The sequence below is a fragment of the Triplophysa rosa genome, linkage group LG8 (genome assembly GCF_024868665.1).
Source record: "Triplophysa rosa linkage group LG8, Trosa_1v2, whole genome shotgun sequence".
In the NCBI taxonomy this organism is placed as follows: domain Eukaryota; kingdom Metazoa; phylum Chordata; class Actinopteri; order Cypriniformes; family Nemacheilidae; genus Triplophysa; species Triplophysa rosa.
This window is the reverse complement of record NC_079897.1, coordinates 5,941,437-5,965,181: the sequence shown is the minus strand read 5'-3', so window position 1 is coordinate 5,965,181 and position 23,745 is coordinate 5,941,437. Positions and strand designations below refer to the sequence as shown.

The 23,745-nt window shown below is 37.0% G+C and overlaps 1 protein-coding gene across 1 annotated transcript in view; it reads left to right on the top strand.

Annotated features, from left to right (window-relative positions):
* nek11 (NIMA-related kinase 11) overlaps positions 1–23,745 on the top strand; it is an 88,125-nt gene that overhangs the window by 4,018 nt on the left and 60,362 nt on the right. The window contains exons 2-7 of the mRNA XM_057339740.1: positions 8,594–8,759; positions 13,645–13,763; positions 13,982–14,046; positions 14,732–14,858; positions 21,467–21,616; positions 21,840–21,918. Of these exons, the coding sequence (XP_057195723.1) occupies positions 8,594–8,759; positions 13,645–13,763; positions 13,982–14,046; positions 14,732–14,858; positions 21,467–21,616; positions 21,840–21,918 (706 nt within the window). The remainder of the gene's footprint in view (positions 1–8,593; positions 8,760–13,644; positions 13,764–13,981; positions 14,047–14,731; positions 14,859–21,466; positions 21,617–21,839; positions 21,919–23,745) is intronic.

Genomic DNA, 23,745 nt, shown 5'->3' with positions numbered 1-23,745 from the left:
CAAGAAGGGAAGCGTTTCTTTCTTCAGGCCTAAAAGCCCACTTTCGGCTTATCCTCTGTGGATTTTGCAGTCAGATGATGCTCTCTGGAGATGGCTAGCAGCAGTGCTTCTGTCTTCTCTCTTCAGGGTCCTGCTTTCAGTTATGCAACACCCTACTTGGGTCCAGGTCCACCAATTTGTCTTCAGGCGTCTTGCGCAGGCTGGTCCCTCTCCACTTTTTGCTCTCTCTCTTCAGAGACTCTGGCCTTTCCTGTTACACCACAGCATGACAGATTTGGGGCTTTGAATTTAGACCTTCAAACTGGTTCATTCTTTGGCCTGGTTTGTGTATCGCGGGAGTTCTGTTTCTATTTATTTCTTACACTACACATTATAGTAATTGTGACTGCTTTAATTGTGTTAGCCGTCCGATACAAATACAAAGTATTTTGCATGTAGTTTGCCTGTATTTTATACACTACTGAAAAGCTTTACCACAGTAAAATCCATTGACATTGCAGCATTTTTTAAAACTGGTGTAAATGTGGATGGATTGATTTGTGAAATCCTGTGAAGCTCATCACAATTGTAGGTTTACAGTCTAATTTGGAACAAGACTTCATTATATAATTTCACAAGATATAGACTCTGAAAATGAGCAGGAGTCAGTCTCCAGAGCTTAATATTTACTGAATATTCATACCCGTTTTCTCTGATCTCTGAATTGAAATGGAAAGTAGAGCCACGCAGGTTGAAATTGCAAGGGATTGTGATTGGTTATTTGCTAGGCTCTCCCATACTCTTAGAATAGATCTTAAATTATCCTCTATGCCTCGAGAGAGAGAATAAGAAATGGGACATGAATGTGTGTTCAATTATTCACTACAGGAAAATTTCAGTGATTGGTGTTTTTTTTATCGATGATATGCCATTTTCTGATGAAAGAGTTCGAGAGCTTTGATTTTCTTTAAGCCTCTTCTACAGGTGAAATTCCAGAAATGTAAAAAGATGTGTTTAAAATACTTTAATAAGGTATTTAAAGTGGCAAATATGTATATTTAAGTAAACCATAAGATAGGCTAACTGTTACATTTGTAGCATTGGACTGTGTGTAGCAGCACATTTTGCATGTTTATATGGTCTTCTCTTCACAATAGTCTGAAGTCATGAGTATGAACTGCAATGTGTTGTTTCTCTGAAAGGGTTCACATGACCCATATTTGACCTTGACATTATTTGTAGACTAGAGACTTGGCTATTCAAGAGATTCAGTATTGTATTAGTCTTGGTAAGGAAGCGTCGCACACTCTTAAAAATAAAGGTGCTTCTGTTCATGATGCCATTTTTTTGTCTAAATGGTTACACAAGGAACCTTTAACAGGCCCGGATTAAGAAATCAAAGGCCCCCAAACACACACATGCCATCAATAAAGTTTTTAATTATAGGGTACTTTTTGTAGGAAACACCTCTATCTTATACAGGATTACATTGACAAATTACAAACTATGATCACAACCTTGAAGGACAATTCAACACCTGTACACATCCTCCATCATACAGGATTTACACCACATGATAGCAACAATGCTTTCCAGTAACAACAATATTAAGACATTTCCCAGCATACTGTAACTCACTGGCATATGCAAGCAGCACACACTACCACACCTCTACCAATTCAGTTCTATCAGATTCTTCCATAATTCACACACAAACACGCCGGATTCACAAAACTGCTCTTAAGAGAAAATATAATAACTTTTTAAGATAAATGATAGGATGTTCTTAATAATATTCTTAAGTGCAATGCTCAGATTTTTTCCTATTAACATCTTAATTTTTTCTAAGAATAAACGGGCAGTCTTTGTCAATGATTGGGCCTATAATTTGTCAATTTGTAAAACTTTACTTGTGTAAGAAGCACCTCGTGACTCACGTCCTTATGTAAGCGAGTAATGTGTTAAACGGCATTAATGACTATTATAAGTAGCCTATACTTCTTTAGCCTATATACCTGTATTACGACATCATAATATTTGTGTGTATGTAAACATTTTGCAATGTATGTAAAAGCACTGTGGATTTTCTAATAATGAAGGCTAAATATTGGTTAAGTAAGGCAGTTAGACCTGATCATGATATATAAAATTCACCAAATAGATGTAAGAACAACTCTTACCTTTTGAGATTTAAGAACGTGAGGGTATTCTAACTCATATATTATATTTACAACAATAAACCGTTCTCATTGACAATTTTCCATTTCTATTGTCAGTTCTGACTTACAGTATAACGCGACGTCATCTAACAAATCACTATAAAAAGTGGTGATTTTGGCTATTTTCACACAGCCCCCGACTACGTAACCATGTGCATATTTACAGACGAACTTTGTTCATGTTTATATATCTAAACAGTTGATAACAGTGACAGGTTGTTGGAAACGCCATAGGCTACTCATTTCATTCAGGAGTCACCTGTCGTACGGTGAATTATATGTGATGCTTCTAGCTACTGCTCACTGTACAGAGTGATGCCGAGAGAAGGCGATCCCTGCGCTGGGAAAGAGAGACCTCGCGCTCGCGGGGCAACACTGGCGACATTTTCCCACTGAATGAAATGTAAGGTTTATCCAAGAAGTCGCTATATTGGTCGCTATGCGCTTCTTTTGAACAAAAGCCGCTAGAGCAGTAGTTCTCAAACTGGGGGCCCCCGAGATGTATCCAGGGGGCCACAGATTTTGTGGCATTTTATGAAATATAGAAATTGATCATAGATTTTATGCAATCAAACAAAAGCAAAATAAGACCACCAGAGAAAAGAATTGATGTTGTATAACCGAATATGTTTTCGTTTAAATAAAAATGTTAAGTTTAAGATTAAGTTAAAGAAGTCTTTATTTGGGGGCCCGCAAAGCGATACACTCTACACAAAGGGAGCCTTACAACGAAAAAGTTTGAGAACCGCTGCGCTAGAGGGCTCGTAAAAGTTAAATCAAGAGACAGACTTCCTAAGTTACAAACACTGTTTTTTATGTCACTACAAAATCTTAAATGCTATTAGATGATCAAGGATTATCTTAAATCTATAATTAACCTTATTAGTACGTTTATTTATTTTTATTTAGCCTTGTTGTGCAAGCACTGTCGAGCTTGTTCAGGGCCGCAGCTTTTGCCAGAAGGGAACTGGAATCCCCTGGTTGGGCCTGGGTTCTCCTGAGGTTTTTTTCTCCATTGGAGTTTTGGGTTCCTCGCCAACGTTGGCATACTGTTTTGTACTATTTGCCTGGATGGGTTAGAATTAGAATTTTAAAGTTTTACTTAATTAATATTGCATATAGGAATTTATAGTCCGTTTAAATTTGACCTGTGTTTCTCTCTCCTTTATGTTAAATGTGTGCTTTTCACTGTGCGTGTATGTGCGTGCGTGTGCGTATCTGTGTGTGTGCGTGCTTGTCTGTGTGTGTGCGTGCGTGTCCGTGTGTCTGCGCATCCGTGTCTGCATTTGTATGTGTGTGTGTGTCTATGTGTGTTAGTACGTGTGCATATTGTGTGTGTGGAGTGTTTTGTATGTGGGTGTGTCTGTCTTCTGTGTTTTCACCTTTTTCTTGTTTTTACATGTATAACTTTAAATGTTTTGCTTATAGTCAATATGTCTCATGTACAGATGCTTTGTAACAATGATAATTGTAAAAAGCGCTATATAGATAAAGTTGACTTGACTTGACCTCCATGTGCACGGGCCAGAGAAGTGCACGGCAGAAAGAATATAGCGGAAACACTGTTATGTGAAATGTTCTTCCCCTTGCTTGGGACCCAAGCTCGTATGGGCCCCTTGGCCTGGGCCCATAATGCCCATTGGATAATCCGGCCCTGACCTGTAACATCCGAAGAACGTTTCTGGTTGACAAAGTTTTTTTGTGGCAGAAAAATGTTCTTCAGCTAATAAAAAAGGTAAGAACGAGATTGTTGTACTGTATAGCCACACATGGAGTGAAAGGAGTAAAAAACTAAAAATATTGATTAGCACAAGATGTTTTAACACGGGAATTCGTGTTTATAGTACATTTTGGTACGATTTACTTTTGTGACATTGACATTAGGTTAAGGTTGCTTTTTTCAAATAATTGTATGTTTATGTACGATTCACATCGTATGAATTCATATGAATTGGTCATCTCTTAAAATATTTTGAATTCCCGTGAGATCAGGTTGGATGTTGGCTACCTGGCTAAATCAACTTTGAATATTTTAGTGCTGTACTGTCAAAATGACTCCGTGTTAAGCAGAAAGATACAATATGTCATCCTATATTGTGAATGTAGTCATGGCTGACACACAAAAGTGTGATCCCTTCATTCATGACTAGATTTGCAGTGTAGCATGGCCTCACTGCTTTTTATGAAATAGTAATACATTAGTAATATTAAAGGCAAATTTGACTATTTTACTTAAGAAATGCATCTTTCTGAAATATATAGTCAAGGTTAACCTTCCTGTTGCTATGTGTCATGGCTCTGCTTCATTTAGTCATGTTTTTCTTGGTCCTGTAGCAGAGCCATGACAAAGTCTTTGGTTATGTGTGGAGAGAAACATATTATTGTCCTTTTGACAATAATATGCGTTCTCTCCAGTGTCTCGTCATTGGCCCCGCCCCTCTCGTTTCCTTGTTATCTTTCCCTGAGTGTTTGATTACCCACACCTGCACCGAGTCGTTATCCCTCTTTTGTCTTGCCTATATATTTGACCCTGGATCACAAAACCAGTCTTAAGTAGCACAGGAACATTTTTAGTAAAAGACAAAAATACATTGTGTGGGTCAAAATTATTGATTTTTCTTTTATGCCAAAAATCATTAGGATATTAAGTAAAGATCATGTTCCATGAAAATATTTTGTAAATTTCCTACCTTAAATATATAAAAACTTTATTTTTGTGAGTGGATGGTCTGCCACAGTGCCCCTGATTAACAACTTCAAAGGCAATTTTCTCAATATTTTGATTTTTTTGCGCTCTCAGATTCCAGAGTTTTAAACAGTTGTATCTCAGCCAGATATTGTCCTATTCTAAAAACTCATATATCTATAGAAAGTGTATTTATTCAGCTTTCAGATTATGTAAAAATCTCAATTTCGAAAAATTGACCCATAAGACTGGTTTTGTTGTCCAGGGTCAGATATACCCTCTTGTTTCTTTGTCCTGTGCTTGTGGATTGTACCGTATATTGTATTCATGCCTGTTCGTCTTGATTCCGTGCCTAGTGCTGTGTGTTCCTGTTCCTTGAGTTTAGTGTCTGTTAGTTTATTGTAGTTTTTCCAGTGTGGTCCTTAGTCCTTGTATTTTAGGTTAGTGAGTTTATGTGCCTGTTTTTGTTCCTCCATTTATTATCGTGTTTTGTTCCCCACTGTGGGTCTTTGTTTTGCGTGTTTTTGTGTAAAATAAATATATCTTGTTAACCCCTTACTGCCTGCCTGCATTTGGGTTCTTCCACTCCGCTCTCCTTGACAGCTATGTGCACCGCTATTACTGATACCAAACCCTCCATCTGCCTTCTATTGGCCAGTTAAACGATTCGACTGCCCCCAAACTTACTCCATTGGTGGAGCCAATGCTTAGGTTTCAGGCTGGAAGCACACAGAGAAAAGTTTTAATAGACTTAAGTGTTGTTTTAAGCCTTTAATAATAGGTTTCTGGTGCTGTGCAGGGATTTACAAAGTACCAAGGTAACAATATCAAATTGTGTTTTTACTTGATCAGCATCTAAAAGTGTGTTGTCGTAATAAACTGCATGCAGGTTGATGCCGGGGAAAAAAAGTGAATAGACTTTAATTTATGGTTGTAGTGCATTCGGCAGTTAACATGATATAAATTGGATAAACACATTATCTAATAAATGGCATAAATGGTGTGTATCTGCCTGTATGGACGATACAATTATCTCTGCATGTACCATGTTGTTTTGATCTCCTGAACCATTATTCAGATAGAAGCTGCTAATGTGAAGTCATAATGTAGTGTGTCGAATGCTTTGCACAACATCAGCTCAAATGTTCATTATTCCAGTTGTGTGACATAATGCATTATAAAGGTATGTTATCTCTAATGAGACATGAGGGGGAAAGGAAGTGGCCCGGAGGAAAAGAGATTTTATAAATTAGAAAGCGTTAAGAGTCAGACTCACCTGTCATGCCTCATGTGATGGTTCTCTGTGTATCCAACATGTCTACAGTGTAAACGGCTACATTACTGTTTGCCCTGCTTATGTGCACAGCAGGGAAGTGGCATAGCGTTTGAGGCATTGTTTTTATTTTGCATTGTTTGCATTGAAAAATAATGTTATATCATTAGATAAAATTTACTGAATATTTAGCTTGGTGCTGGCATTGCCTCTGGAGACACATGACATCTTGGTAGTTTGATAAAGAAGCCGTGTATAATTTCCCTGCAGGGAAGAGACATTTGTGTACTAAATGTTTTGTTGCACAATTTTTAAAAAGGGTTAAAAGGTTTGCTATAGCATTATAAGAAACACATTAGATCGCCAATTAGATCCATGTCTCAGCTTTCAGGAGCACATGAAGAATGAGAGCAATCCAAGGCCGGCTTTGAGCTGCTGAAGTGCACTCACACTGTTCCCTTTGCTGTAATGATTTTCGAGTAGAAGAGGAAACAACACAGTAGAGAGGTGGAGAAGTATGAGAGTCCCTCTTCAGTGACCTAAGAACCAATTTAAAACAAAACCAGGAGGCGGGGCCAGTGAGTTGTATAAATCTCGGTTGTTGGTATTTGATTAACTCCCTAAAGGGGTGGAAATAAATATGGTTTTAAATCCCCTCATTGTGTTAAATGCTCATTTGCATTTTTCTGCCTGATCAAAACCGAAGGGATTAAATTAGAAGATCCGGGCAATCTGCATTTGTCCCTTAATCTTAAATTATAAAGTGCATAAGGTTTGATATGCAGAAATGGTGATCGTATTTTACTGTCGCCATGAGGAAAATTGATTCTCAAAAGAATCACTTCAATTATTATATAGAGCATTCTTAGTTTGGAGAAATTGCTAATGATGACAAGTGTTGCATTATTCAAAGCCATCAGTTTTGGAATTTAATAATGACGGGATAATTTATGCTTATTGTTTTTATTCAGATGGATTTTCTTAGCCTGGCCATGCACAAGGATCCTTCATTTAAACACACTATCAGAAAAATCACAAGTGATATCTCTTAAAAGAACAATTCACCTAAAATTGAAAAATCTACCATCATTTACTCATTTACATCATTTTACCCTCAAATTGTTCCAAATCTGTTTAAATTTCTTTGCTCTGTTAAACACAAAAGAAGATATTTTGAAGAATGTAGGAAAGCAAACAGTTCTGGGGCACTTTTGACTACCATTGTAATTTTTTCTACTATGGTAGTCAATGTTGGCCAAGACCTTTTTGGTTACAAGCATTCTTCGAAATATCTTTCTCTGTCTTCATCAGAACAAAGAAGTTAAAATTGAAAAAGTTAATATACTTAGAAACCTCCATTATGTCTTCATAGCTACAAAACGGCAACTTCTAAGCAAAAAAGCTCGATTTTTTTTCTCATTTTAGAAGATCACAAAGTTCAAACAACATTCTTCTGATCGATGCATTCCTTCAATCATTTTAACACTAAAGCGGAAAAATTACAATGACCCTTCGCAATTTGCAAGCTAATGACAGACTAAATTTACAGTGTGGCCCTGGCTTTCCCATCACAGCTTGAAAAGGTCAGAGAAAACAATCTGTCCTTCTCTAAATGACATTTTTAGGCCCACACTACAGCTGGTAATTGAGGATCGTGACACTTATATAAACACAGTGTATATGAGGAGAGGTGACAGGGCCCAGGCAATAGGAAATTGAGGAGAGGTTGTGGGAAATTAAAGTTTGAACAAGCAGTGAGATGAGCAGGTTGGTTTTGGTGCTCCTAAGGGCAAAACAGTAGAATGTGTCCATTCCTACAGCCTGTGTCCATTCTGTGTTAATAAGTAGTGCTTCTTATTGCTCACATTTGTTACGATTGATCTCATTTGTATTTATGGATTTGAATAAACCAAACAGGGGGGAAAATCCCATAAACTTGTGTTGAACTAGATATCTGAGTCATATCCAGCAATGTTTAAGCAAGACCTTTAAAATTGAATTCAAGATGTAGTTTAATTTAAGCCCTAAAAACTGAACTGATCTCTTTTCCTTGCAGATTTGATTTGTTATTTATAAAAATATTTGTATATTTTTTATAATATATATATTTTTAATATTTGTATAATTTAATATAAAAAATCTAATATGACGCATTTAATGGGTAACCAAACACACTCATGCAAAAGTTTTATATTTTAAAATATAAATGAAGAGTATTTCAAGGAGAGGTTTAAGTGATTTATTAAACAAACAAATTAAAAACAGTCATCCAAATGTTCAGAACACATCCTTGGTCAAATGGTTTCCCAAAATATCTTTTAACATTTTTAATATTTTCTAATATAAATAGTGATATGTAGTACTATTTTGCTGGAGTTGATAGATCAATGCTTTGCTTAGCAAGATTAATATGCTTTAATATGTTTTACTGTGCAGGAAAGTACTGAAGGAGATTCCTGTTGGAGATTTAAAACCCAACGAGACAGTCCAGGCCACTCAAGAAGCTCAGCTTCTCTCTCAGCTGAACCATCCTGCCATCCTGAAGTTCTACACAAGTTTTCTGGAGAGAGACGTCTTTTGCATCATCACTGAGTATTGTGAGGTAATCATCAGAAACACCTGTATCATTTTCTGTTGTCGCTTGTAGTCCTGATAGCTCACCTATTTGGTTTTGCTGGTCTGTTGTGATCTGATGCTGTCACTAAATATTGCTGATTTTATGAGCCGCAAATTTGACCTGCTGTGGCTTATTACTTACAAGATCCATCCATATTGGATATCCGATTTAGTTCCTCTAAACCCCCTCCCTAACCAGCCTTCCATCAATCCCACTGACATTGACTGGTTCATTATATTTGCTGCACCTTTTCTGTTGGGACGGACAGATCCAAAACGCCCAAAGCATGTTGACCTCACAGAGAGGTCGAGCTCATCTCCGCCACTCCAATGTCAGTCTCATCATCTGATCTTTTCGTATTTCTTTTCTTATGAAGACGTATCTGCAGGTCAGACTGGTCTCATGTTATCTCCAGCCTTTGCTTTCAAAGCTCGCTGGGTGATTATTACATTTTGTGGTACACTTGTTCTATATTCTTAGTGCTTTTAATGGATTTCCCCAACAGGAAATAACAATCACAAAAGATATCTCAGTAATGCCTTAATTGTTTCTTCTACTGAAGACAACAATGAGAATGCACTGGTAATAGTCTCCTGCCTAAAACAACCCCCAAAATTATACTTTTGTCATCATTTATGTACTCTAATGTTGTATATAACCTGTATATGACTCTTTTTTTCTTCTGTGCATTCACAAAAGAAGGTATTTTAAGAAATGCCTCATTGGTTTTGTGTTCGTACAATGGAAAGTAATGGGACCAATGTTGTTGGACTACCAACATTCTTCAAAATATCTTCTTTTGTATTCTGCAGAAGAAAGTCATACAGGTTTGGAATGACACGAAGGCGAGTAAATGATGAAAAAATTTTCATTTTGGGTGAACTATCCCTTTAAGAAGTGTGCCTTCTGATTAGAACAGCTACGAAAGAAAAATAATAATAGAAGAATTTTAACTGTCTGCTCCAAGTTGTTCAATAATAAAACGCACTGTATTATATTTAAAAATAAAATAAAGCTCTAATGTTAATGCTGTTTTGATTACTCTCTCCACGGCATGGATTACTGCATGCCGTGTGTAGATGCCGCTCTTCATTTCTAAACAAAACAAGAGGAATCTTCCTTAATCTGAGCACATGATTTGAGTTTCATTCTCCCAGAGGCCTGGGGGGAGGAAAAGGGCCTGTGACTGATGTTTCATGTTGTCAATGAGTCAAAGTTTGCTCTGATCTACAGAACTGAAATAAAGCAGAAGAAAGCTTGAGAATAGCATTAAAGCATGTGTCTGCTTCCAGCTTCAACCATTTCTCTTTCATCTCTTTGCGTGTTTGTTGAATCGGCCCACATGGGTTGAGTTGCATTTGACACACACTTGCTATAATGAAGCAGAGACTCATTGATCTTTGAGTAGTGCAGGTGTCTTCTGTGGTAAATGGTAAACAACACTCAGATTTCTTCTATTCGCATCCATTGGACAATAATTATTGGTTGGATCTTATAAAACAGTAAAAAAAATGCTGGAATAATTTACACCAAAATAAAAATTATTTCCTTATTTAATCACCATCATGTCACTCAAACCCTATATAAGGCTCTTTCTTTTGTGTTCCACAAAAGAAGATAATTTGAAAAATGTCTCAGTGCTTTTGTGTCCATACAGTGGAAGTCAATGAGGGCCAATGTTGTTTGGTTTTTCAAAAGATCTTGTTTTCTGCAGAGGAAGTCATACAGATTTGTAATGATATGGGGGTGAGTAAATGATAAAATAATTTTCTTTTTTGGGCAAAAAGTCGCTTTAAATATGTTTAAGATTTTTTTAAAGCATAATTGATGCCAATATGAAGCTGACCGCGTGTATTTACTAATTATCAGACAAATCACCATGCAAGTATTTGTTAAAATATTTTCTTTGATATAGTCACACGGATATGTTACATTCTAAATGAATGACACATTTTCTCTACATGACTCACTGCCTGTCTCATTACCTCCCACTCTTTTGGAAAAATGTAATTTCCCTGTGCTGAAAATCTGTAGCCACAGACTCGCAGACCAGAAAATTTGAAGCCAGACCCACCAGAAGACACCATCTTTTTACTAAATACAGGTGTGGATGGGAATCATTTATGTAAAGGAAGTGATGTGATTACCCTAGAAGCGCTTTGCACTTGAGAGGTTTCGCAGTAACTGCTGAGCTTTGCTTTCTTACTGTATCTCTCCAATGACACACTCGGATCATTTGTCTTCTCCAGGCTCGTTCTCGCTCTCAAAGCTGGACCAATAAAGTCCCATCTCAGTGGCCCTCCAGTGAAATGTTTGTGCTTTTATAATTCGTGCATTATTGTTTTTCATGTGTATTCTGTTTGTAATGACTGTATTGTGTGTTCTGCATGTATATTGTCCTATACCATGGTGTTGGTGGACCACCCAAGACTACTCATATGTTATGCACGTTAATATGGTGTAGTGACAGGAAAGTCATTTGATTTGATTTGATGCCCCAGGTTCATACACATGCAAGTTTCATTTAGCATGTGAGATTTTGATAAATGAAAACATTTACATCTGGAACGAGTGAATTGGAGATGCAACTAGCCTACAGGGAAGCTTTTTATTACTTCTGTTTATGCTGCGATGCTCATTCCAGCGTTTGTTGTACAGTTAAACCTCAGCACTCATGAAAAGCACTGGCGAGAGCAGTCGATGAGGCTTTTTTTGAGTAATGATGGTCATAACTATAGATTAATGCTTAAGGGTGCTGTTAATAGGCCATCAAACATCCCGATTACATTCTTAACGTGAGGCCACCATTGCTCGGGCGAGCAATGAGGCTTCCTAAATTTAAGAAAAACGGCAGAAAATGCTTCCCGTGGGCCCGTGCACGAGGGCTTATCCAAATACACTTGAAATTAACTGGTGAGCTCATAAAACGCCCACATATGGTAATAAGCTGATTCTTAAGATTTTCTGTCATTGCATTAATGATGGAACTTAATGGAACTCTATCTCTGGGACATTGACGAATGTCTGTTGTTATTGAAATGTGGGGTGCTGAGTTCGACTTGGCATTCAGATTGAGCTGAGCATCAGTCGTCTCATTAGTGTGATTGATGATTGCTTTGTTCAAACAAGGAAAAGCAGGGGGATCCGTAAATATGCTGAATGTTCATATGATTCAATCATAAGTTCTGTTGTTATTCATTAGCCACTGGGGGTGAACTGGGAGTTGGCGGTATGTTGACACTGTATGGTGTCCATGTATGTAATTGCATGTATGTAGTGTTTATAATTATATTTAAAAAGTTTTACAACATTGTTGTTCAATGTTCGTTTTTTGTTGTTTATAGTTTATTTCATCTTGTTTAATTTGTTTGTCTCTATAGAGTGCAAGACCATTATTAAAGCGTTATATAAATGTAAATCTCTCTTAGATGTGCATGCACAGTAGTGCAATTTCTCTAGAACATGGTGCAGGATGTAAATTGAGAAACTAGGTCAGCGCTTCTTTAGCATAATGTAACGTTTGATAAAGTTATGTATTATACAGCATTATAAAGCATTTAAACGCTACGGTTTTGGGGTTAGCTGACAGGTTATGGGGACATGTTGTCAAAGAAATATTACAATGAAAATTCTGTACTAATTTACTTAACCGTGCAACAATGTTGTTACAAACCCATCTTTTTCACCTCATTTCAAATCTTGTGTAAATAATAGTAATAGTGAATAAATCACTCTTTTCATTTTTGGAGACCTTCTTAAAATGATTAATTGAAATCTATATAGTGAATGTTGTGTTTAGTAATAGTCTCTTTCTTTCTCATTGTGTTTTTCACTCTTGCTACAGGACTCACAGAGGACTGTGGGCATCGTGACTTGCATTGCTAATGTGTGTAAGAGGAGGGAAATGTGATTTAGTCTAAAATGCAAATAGGTGGCCACAGACTCATATTCTTCAAGAATACTTCACATTTCATCAATGCAAAGAAATCAGGGAGACTTTATATACTGTACAGCCGTGGAAAAAATTAAGAGACCAATCTCAAAAATATTTTCAGTTTTTCTGAATTTACTATGAATAGGTATGTGTTTAGGTAAAAATATAATTTTTGTTTCATTCTGTAAACTACTAAAAACATTTCCCCAAATTTCAAACAAAAATATTGTTTCTATTTGCAGTTATTTGCAAACTGGAGAAACAGGTTAAAATAACAGAAAAGATCCTCAGTATTTTTTCCGAAAAGTATATACAAGTTCATATTCATATTTGTACATGTATTTAGGAAAAGTTAAAAATTATTTTTTATGTGATAACCTCGATTTTTATCACAATACATCTAGAAATACAGATTAAATGAAAATTTTGAATTACTATTTAAAGATTTGAATGGTGTGTTTTTGGCAACAATGAGGGAAGGTCACTGTTGCACACTGTGTTTTGGTGCTCAATGGATTTAAATGCATTGTAGTTGATTGTGCAGTTTTTTTTGCATTTTAAAGAGTGGATTCAGGTGCCTGGTATGCAGTGTTGGAGCAATGCTTGCCATGTCACAGGTCATACTCTGTAACCTACCAATCAAAATCAGCCTGAAGGATGGAAAATTGCAGCACGCAAAATTGGATTCAGTACTAATTTTGGGCCTTTACTTAATTTGTATAATTTCTTTAGTGAATCAGACAATAAAACAACACAGATGAAGTTTGCAAATAAACTGTTTAATTCGTTCTTAATGAATCCCCCCAGACTGTTTGTTTTCTTACAATTTTCGTTGCTAGTGTAGGGTCCCGGTGCTTCATGGAGAAGAGATTTTCATTTCCTCTGTGCCTTTCTCTCTCTCTCCCTCTCTCTCTTTTATTTCTTTTCATTCCTCAGGACAGAGATTTGGACTGTAAGTTGGAAGAGTTGAAAAACACAGGCAGAACATTGTCTGAGCCTCAGGTCTGTGAATGGTTCAGTCAGATGCTGTTGGGAGTACATTACATACATCAGAGGTGAGCTGAGAACACAGTCTCTCTTTGTTTCACATGAATAATTCATAACTGACCCATTTTCTGTTTTTGCTTTGAAAATTATTTGTTTTAAGTCTGTTTCATAGCTCGCCCTTTTACAAAGGTTTGCGCTTTATGAGACAAATGTACCGATGACAGAATAAAACATTTATTCATTGCTCCTTACTGACTCATTGATTCTAGTTTGTCTTCATAATCAGGAGAATACTTCATAGAGATCTGAAGACCAAAAATATATTTCTAAGGAACAACATTGTTAAAATAGGTAAGCTCTGCTTTGTCAGCCCAAGGGATGCTTGATGTTTGTTTGATGTTGTTTCGGCAATGCTTCAAAAAGGACTTTTAATGAAACCAAAACCCAAATGCTTCACGTACAGTAAAATGGGCCCTGTTTGATGACAGTTAAGAGAAACTTTTACAAAGAAAGAGGATCATTACCCAGTTGAACAAAAATAAAAATCTGTTCTTTGCAAAGGTTTAAGACAATCATTTCTTTTCTCCTTTTTAAAATAAATAACTTATAATTTAAAGCAGAAATAGTCAATATCTTACAAGTAAAAATAATTTTGCATCAGAATAACTTAAAAAAACTTAAATAACTTAAATAATTTGTAAAAAAAAAACATATAACTTATAGAACATTTTAATGTGTGCATTTGTGTTGTGTGCATGTTCATTTGCACCTTAAGGGGCATTCGCATTGTCATTGATTGAATGGCGATCTCTATTTGTATTCCCATTGCTGGTTGCTGCTTCGTTGCTCATTTGCATAAAGTTAACTGCTTTGAAAATAAATGACTACAGGCCAATTTTGTTGCCAGTGTGAAAACCCCTTCAGATTGTGCTTTAAGCTAAATCTCAGTTTCATATAATTTTGCACATCAACCTTATAAACATGTAGTTCAGTTCAGATGTATTTATGCTAAACCTTTATTAAACCTTCTTTACAGGTGACTTTGGCGTCTCCTGTCTGCTGGTGGGATCATGTGACCTGGCGACTACCTTTACAGGGACACCATACTACATGAGCCCTGAAGCCCTCAGCCATAAAGGCTATGACTCCAAATCAGACATCTGGTAAGAATAAGGCTGTTTGTGACATTTCTGTTTGTGTTTATTTGCATTTCAGCCAGGGGCGGACTGGGAGTAAAATGTGGCCCTGGACTCCTTCAGTAGGAGCGGCCTACAAAACCCAGCTCGCAAGATAACAACACAACATCGCACTGATGCACAATCCATTCTATAGCACTATAATTCATAAATGTAAATGTTTTTTAAGACCTTTCATGCCACCTTGCAAAGTCAGTAAAACATTAAACAGTAAAGGCCAGTACAGTCTAAGCAACAAACAGAAATCAAAACGACATAAAAGCCTGCCTAAACATGTAAATTTAATATAAAGTATTTATTGTAATATAAGGTAATGTATTTAAAAAGACTATGACATGGTGTGACTAGACTTTGTTAACAAATATTGTTTAACATCAGCTATAAAGTCCAAAATCAACATTGAGTCTTAAAAAGTTTTCATAAATCGAGAAGGAGAGAAAACATTCACTCTTTAATCGGGCTTAATAAGTAAGTAGTTTACTTATAAGCTTAATACAAAGAGCTTAATAAGCCTTTTAAAACTATACATTGAATACAAATTTTACAGAAAAATTAAAAGTAATTTCATTACCTGTGATGATAGATCTGCAGTCTATTGAATTCTTCCATGCTAATAAAATGGAGTATATACACAGTTATATCTTATGCTATAATCTAATCCGTTTCAGTGTGTTTTTAGACATGTTATTTATTTATTGGGATAATTTCATAATTTGAAAAATAAGGTACAAAATATTGTTGTAAATAAACAGGGTAATTAAAATAAATACACTTAAAAATAAAATAAAGCCAATGAATGTGTCGCCTTATCTGCAAAGGTTGCCACTGGAGTGTATCATACACTATACAGTGATGAGTAGAAAAAGGACAAACCAAAACAAGTCTGCAAAGTCTATTATATACTGTAGTAAGTGAAGCAAGTTCAGATTTCGATGAGTTTGATAAACAATATTGATCACAATAGTCTATAATAGGCAGTATAAGTTGAGAAACAAGTTTTTTACGAACACTATATGAAAAGCAATTTCGGGATCGATATAAAGTACTAATACCAAAATTAACCTTATGTAAAACATAATTAATATGAGTTTTAAAGGAAAGTTCAGAATCTAGCCATAAACCAAGATATTTGTTAGTATCCACTTTATGTAGTAGAGTACCATCTTTATATACAATGCCACAAGAATTATTCATAGATTTCAGTTTCTGTCTAGAACCAATCATAATGCAATATTTATTTTTATTAAGCACCAATTTATTATCCTTAAACCAATCTTGTGTAACCGGTACTACTCGCCCTGCTCTGCACGGGCCTCGGTCCGGATGGGAGACGGGCGCTCTAACGAGGAGGCTAAAGACCGCAGTCTCTAGCGTCTGTCGCTAGAGCGTCTCTGTTGGTCGGGGAGTGAGGTTTACACACTGCACAGCTTTACACTAGCTGGCCTTCGTTACACTCACCCCCCTAAACCTCACTCCCATCCGGGTCACGGCACCAATGTAACCGGTACTACTCGCACCGCTCTGCGCGGGCCTTGAACCGGCGTCGGTCCGGATGGGAGACGGGCGCTCTAACGAGGAGGCTAAGGACCGCAGTCGCTAGCGTCTGTCGCTAGAGCGTCTCTGTTGGTCGGGGAGTGAGGTTTACACACTGCACAGCTCTTCACTAGCTGGCCTCCGTTACACTTGTAAAATATTAAAATCAGACTGAAGAAATGACTGAATTTGTAATGAATCAGAATTAGATACATATATGACAGTATCATCAGCATAAAGTTGTACTTGACAATTTCTAAGAACTAATGGCAAATCATTAACATAAATAGAAAAAAGGAGTGATCCCAATATTGAACCTTGTGGTACACCTCTTTGTTGGATCAAAAAATCAGACTTATTCCCATTTAAAACAACACATTGCTTTCTATTATGCAAATATGAGTTAAACCACAAAACTGCATTTTTAGTTAAACCAATCGCATACAGTTTGTCTAATAACAAATAATGATCTACTAGGTCAAAAGCTTTTGTCAAATCAAGAAAAATTGCACCTTTAAGTTTATCATCATCTGCCCCTGAAAAAACATTGTTAGTAAACTTAAGTAATGTAGTAGTTGTTGAATAATTAGACCTGAAACCAGATTGAAATGGTGTTAAAATATGATTAGTACCCAAATAACTAGAAACTTGTTTATAAATTAACTTTTCAAAATTTTTAGATATGGAACATATAATAGATATAGCTCTATAGTTCTTAAGATCCAGTACATCACCTCCCTTGTGAAGTGGAGTTATACGTGAACATTTCCAAATCTCTGGCAATTCATATGTAAACAAGGAAAGATTAAATAACTCCACAAGTGGGTACATAATAATATGAGATGATAATTTAAGAATGAAATCTAAATGAAAATAAATTACTACAAGTTGAAACATTATACATACTGGAGTTACTATAAGACGCAGATGCTAATGCGGAGCAGGCAGAAACAAAATGTTGATTAAATGTTTGAGCAATTTCTAAAGAATCATGTAACAATGTATTATCAACTTTAATTTGACTAATAGAATGCTTCTCTGACGGACTAAAAATACTATTAATTTTATTCCAAAATTGCTTAGGATTTTTATAATGAAAACAAATATAATGAAATTTAAGACGTCGAACACACGTCTTAAATTATCATTTTTAATTTACTAAATAAACTTCTTACATCTCACTACACGGTCATCATTAAAACTGAATCCCCGCATTGGAGTTTGTGCATGTTAAGCGCCCGCCTACCGACAGTAAGTTCTGCTTCCTTCAATTTGATTGGCTGAAAGTTCTGTCTTGTTTAGTTTGATTGGCTGTATTCTGCGTGGTCTCTGTAATTTGATTAGCTAGAATTCTGTGAACCCGGTCTTTATTTAATTTGATTGGTCAATCTTTTGACATTGACGAGCACTTGTTACCGCTGCTGCATTAAACCACTGGGACACAGACATCATAACAGCCAGAGAGGGCAGTACATTCGCAAGCACAAACACGCTCTTTTGTCGGCGGCGCCCGCACGATCGACGCACTTATCCATCTGCAAAGAAAAGAGATGTAATATTATGGCTTTTTACTTTTTGTACTGAGTGGGCCGGCCCACATTTGCCAGCGGCCCACCGGGAAAACTCCCCGTGTTCCAGATGGCCAGTCCACCGCTGATTTCAGCGATTTCTGATAACTTTACTTGTATGGTTAAACTTGTATCAGTCAAACATTTGGGCACAGTTGACTCAATATTTTGAAGTAATGTATATGTGTAATATACATATAATGTATATAAATGTATATTTGTATCGCGTTATGTTTGTATAGGTATAGTGTAGTGTCGCTGTGCTGTGCTTCCGAAACCTCTATATTTTTTATTTTTTAAATCTCTATAAAAAAAATTGTCATAAATCATTATTATACCGGTTGAAGCCCGTATCAGATTCAAGTCACTAATGCTTGCCTACAGGACTATCACTGGATCTGCACCGACATACTTTCACACCCTCCTGCACTCCTACACCCCATCAAGATCCCTGCATTCAGCAAACGAGCGGCGTCTTGTACTGCCTTCCCATAAGGGCAGTAAATCGCTTTCCCGCTCATTCTCATTCACAACTCCTTCCTGGTGGAACATTCTTCCTAATTCGGTCCGGTCAACCACATCTCTCACAACATTAAAAAAACTACTTAAAACCCATCTCTTTTGTGAATAGTTGACAGACAAATTAAAAAAAAAACTAGCCCTCTCTCTTTCTCTCAACAGGTAGTAGTCTAGCTTTTGTTGAAACTAGTAACTTTGTATTAGCACCTATTGCATTATTGCTCCTGTATGACATATCGCTTATTGCTCCTTATACTCTTTGTAAGTCGCTTTGGATAAAAGCGTCTGCTAAATGACTAAATGTAAATGTAAATGTATTAGTCACCCTTTATGTTTGTCACTGGGTTTTGCAAAAGGTTCTTAGCAACACAGTATTTAATCAATTAAAAAAAACTATTTTTCAAACATGTTTGACATGTTACTACTAGGGATGTAACGATTCACTCAGCTCACGATGCGATGCGAGTCACGATTCTGATCTCACGATGCGATTTATTCACGATTTACTCACAATTTATTTTTACAAAATGAGTTGAAACAAATTAGAAATGAACAACTTCCCTTGCATTATTTCTTAAATGCTTCACGTTTCTTTGTATAATAAAATAATGTTTTATTTCAAATAACAAAACTAAACTGCAATTTTATAACAAATTAATAATAGAAAAAGTCTCTTTAATATAAACAAACTAATACTGTCTGAGCTTTACTTGGATTTTTTTGCATTTAAGAAATATCAGCATGTCCACGTTTAGATTTGCAGTGAAAAAGCGGCCCCTGCTGTTCAAAAAATGTATTGAGATTCAGTTCACACCTCAACCGATTTGAATCGTCACTCATAATAACCGATTTTCAACCGGCTCACGGTGAATCGTTACATCCCTAGTTACTACTAATTCTTAACTAATTCTTAAGTTTAAATAACACAAATGAAAGGGTCAGTCGTGGTCTAATGGTTAGAGAGTCAGACTCGTGACCAGAAGGATCGAACCGGCAACCGGCAGGGCCAGCGGGTAACAACTGAGGTGCCCTTGAGCAAGGCACCTTACCCCTACTTGCTCCCCGGGCGCTGCAGTGATAGCTGCCCACTGCTCCGGATGTACGTGTGTTCACCACTTGCTGTGCGTGTGTTCACTACTCTCTGGATGGGTTAAATGCAGAGTCACATTTCGGGTATGGGTCACCATACTTGACAAATAATTGAATTGAATTGAATTAATAGGATTGATGACTTCCTAAGATTTAGACAAAATGATATATTCAAGAATGACTTGTAATGTGTTTTTCATATCGGTTTTTCACTTTCAACCAACTTTTGAAGTTATTTTCTCACTGAAAACTCATCTGTACAACTCATAATCTACCAAAACAGTTTGGCATAATGCAATGGCACAAGTAATTATATATTGCATTTAATTGCTGTCAAATTGTAGTGTTGAAAAAATGTGCAAGCTCTGAAAATCGGTGTCAGTGATTTGGAAATCAAACCTTGAAAAATTATGAAAAAGTTGCAATCAGACACAATTAAAGACATTTCAATCTACAATTAAAGTAGAAAAATGGCAAGTGTGATTAACAGGAATTCTGATATCTCTGCCTGATTATTGAGGAGTATGAAGCTTTATGCATGTGCGCGCGTGTGTGTGTGTGTGCGTGTGTGTGTGTGTGTGTGTGTGCGTGCGTGTGTGCGTGTGTGTGTGATAAATGTTGTAGATTAATTCATGGCTTCATATAGCAGCAAGGAAGAGAATAGCCCTTCAGATCTTCACTACACAGGCCTTAACATCACCCATGGCTTCTCTCTCCTCCCTGCATATCTCCTCTCAACAGCATTATCTTTACTGTATATGCTGAGAGAAAGGGAGTGAAATGCCCAGAAAAACCAATACTGTAATAAAGGCTAAAGCAGCGGGTATACTTGACTTTCCGTGTCCGTGTCAGTCTCGTGCACAAACGCGTCCGCACAGCTGCTTGAGCATACTCATCACAGAATTCACGTCCGAGTTCAACACATGTGCAGTACAAATGAGTATGTGTGCTCTACCAGATCGTCAGAGGGCAGCGCTAAGTCGCGTCATTCACAGACCCACTGCAAATTAATGATAGAGGAAGTCATTCACCATGGCAAACAATCCGAGCAAACAGCAAGACAACAAGAATAACAACCAAACAGTATGGAGAAGGATATGATTCTTAGCTTAGTGTTCTTGGTTTTAGTGTGTTTGTTTAGTATTGTTCTTCTTTGACAATGGCACACTGCAAACTTTCTCTGTGTGTATTGACCCCTAGTGGACTAGTGCGCTTTTCTCGCGCATGCGCTGTCTCAAAAAATGGGCTGCACGCGGATGACCACGGACCCTCCTGATGACGAAAATTACATCATGCGGGCAGCGCGTGGATGTGGACGGCTGGACCATACCCGATCCTTAAAGTAGAAAAATAAATCTCATTTGGCGTACTGCCACAGGCATTAACTGCTAGTTTAACCACCATGCATTTCCTCACACATTCACCTCTCTGAGTATCTGAGACGAGAGCTAAGAATTGGACTCTTAACTTTACGTGAACTTGCAAGAACACAAGCAGAAGATAAACTGTTAAAGAGAAAGCCACCGTGCTGTTTAATGGTGACAGAAAGCACAAATTGTACCTTCTGTTACAAATATTCAAAAGATTGTCTGTGTTCAACCCTTTAATCCCAATAAATTCATCTACACGGTTCAACTTTCTCTCATATTCTTCATTTCAAATGCCTAAAATCCAAATATCACTCTTAACTGGTGTGTCTAACCTTGTTTTTGACAAGTAATTTTATACAAACATAATTTACCTTTTAAGCAACATGAATAAATTATTTGAATGATTAATTTTTGTAGATTTTATCTGCTCGTAGTAGTGTAATATTTAGGTCTTTGTCCAATTTTTGATTTAGCGTCATTGTTCCCTGATCCGCAGGTCTTTGGGCTGTATCCTCTATGAGATGTGCTGTTTAGCACATGCTTTTGATGGCCAGAACTTCTTGGACGTGGTTTTGAAGATTGTGGAGGGACCCACTCCATCCCTGCCAGAAACATACTCGTGGCAGCTCAACTCCCTAATGCAAAGGTACCAGAAGCAGATGCTGCCCTGCTCTGGGCACGAATCGGGCCATGTCGACTCGAACCGGCAGGATATATCAGTCGTTTTGGTGTGGATGAATCTGTGGCATATTTGCTTCAGCCTGTTTCAAAGCAGATTATACAAAACCTAGGCATGATTGGAAGCATTCAAGATCAGCATTTCATCTTTAACTGGATTCTCTTCCCTCTCTCTTTCTCTGTCTCTCTAGTATGTTAGAAAAGGATTCTTCATGCAGGATCTTGGCCTCAAATGCTCTGAAAAGCCCGCTCATAGAACAAAGCTTGCAGGTGAGGAGATGCCATTAATCTGATGAGGCTTTCGGGAGGGCATCCCACCGGTTGTTCTAAGTATCTGCTTCAAAGGTTAATGGGAAGGGCCATAATGCAACAGGAAGATTTTGATTGCCGGCCAGGCACAATAGGTTTCCAAAAGTCTGATACATACTCATTATTGATTCACCATCACATTCATCTCACCCTGTGCATAACCTTTTCAGATTGTACTGTTGAAATGTCAGTGATTGGCATTGTTACCGTTCGCAGAATGTATTGATTGTGGCATGTCGTAGTTGGCCCTGTTCCCCGGGCATATGTGAATTATTACGCATCTCTCAAACTGGAAAAAAGTTTCTGTCTGCCCTATTCAGACAGGGCTAAACTTGTATTTTACAGAGACTGTGATTTTAATCCCATCTGTACTTTTCTCACACAACCTTGGTAAACGACCGTATTACCTGCTGCTTTTCAAATAAAGCAATGTTATTGAGGTATGTTATTTTTAACACTGACCTATTTTTGACACTTTCCAGAGGTGTTGATATTTGTTTTTTTTATCTTTCTAGGGAATGGTAGGTAGGTAGTTAGGTAGGTAGGTAGATGTTAATGTCTGAAACTCATAGATTGTTGAGAAAGTCAATTCCATCCAAGTAATTCAATTCACTGCTTGTCATGAACATCTTGGATTTATTTGCATGGTGGTGTTCAATATGATTTGTCATCCCGTAAGACGTCATGAATCCCATTTCACTATACCATATGGGTATCTTCATATATGGTGCCCTCATTAGGGTGTAACCTTGTAATGACTTTCCCATTAATTTTTTTATAGCCCTTGTTTAATGTAACAGTATTTGTAGTGCCCTTTCATCACCTGTAGTTATGGGTTTGTTTACATCAAGCTGCGTAATTTGCATTTGGAGGCTTGTGATCCCCTAAACCCCCTGACAGCTCCTGGTGGGATGTGTCTACTATTGTCTATTACAACATCACCATTTCAGAAACATGTAATCAGAGAGAGAGAGAGAGAGAGAGAGAGAGAGAGAGAGAGAGAGAGAGAGAGAGAGCAATGCTCTCTGGTGGCTTTTCTCTCCACCGTGGTTACAGATCAGTATGTACAGTTTCCTTGCATTATAATATGCGTTTTACAAATGTCTCGCATTCTGTAAATGGGGTCATGTCAAATTTTTCTTTGTCATCCCTTCATGCAACACAGAAAACCATGTGTGGTTGTGGTGACCCATACACCGGTCAGTCTTTATACAAACTCTGATATACACCCAGAGGAAACTGTTATTGCTCAGGGGATTTGATGGTTGTGTTTCATTTAAGTATCAGCTTGTTTCTCCTAAATTTTCTTTGGGAAAGAGTATGGAGGTGTACACTGAATTGTAGAGGTAAAATAATGAAAATAAATAATAAAAGAAATGTTTATATTGAAATGTTCGATAATTTTGACTTTTGATTGCAGACTTCGCGAATCTGAGCTCAGTTTGTGACATTTTAAGATCATTCTGAAACTCTGGGGATGGAGAAAGTTTCGAGATTTCTGGGTCTTTTTCTCAAGAGAAATATCTGAAACACAGGAGACTTGAGCAAAAGTTTCTACTCTGTTTTTAATCTTATCTGTATTTTTTCTTTCTTATGGGAAAGCACTGGTTAGCACTGGTAACTGACGGTTAGTCCATCCGCATCCCCATTGATTTTCAGTGTGAAACAAGCCGTGAGAAGTGTTATATGCAGTGCTTTTTATTGTACAAGATAATGGCTGCTTTTTTTGTATGTACTGTATGTTTTAGGGCTGCCACAATATACCGGTATTGACAAAAACTGTGATAT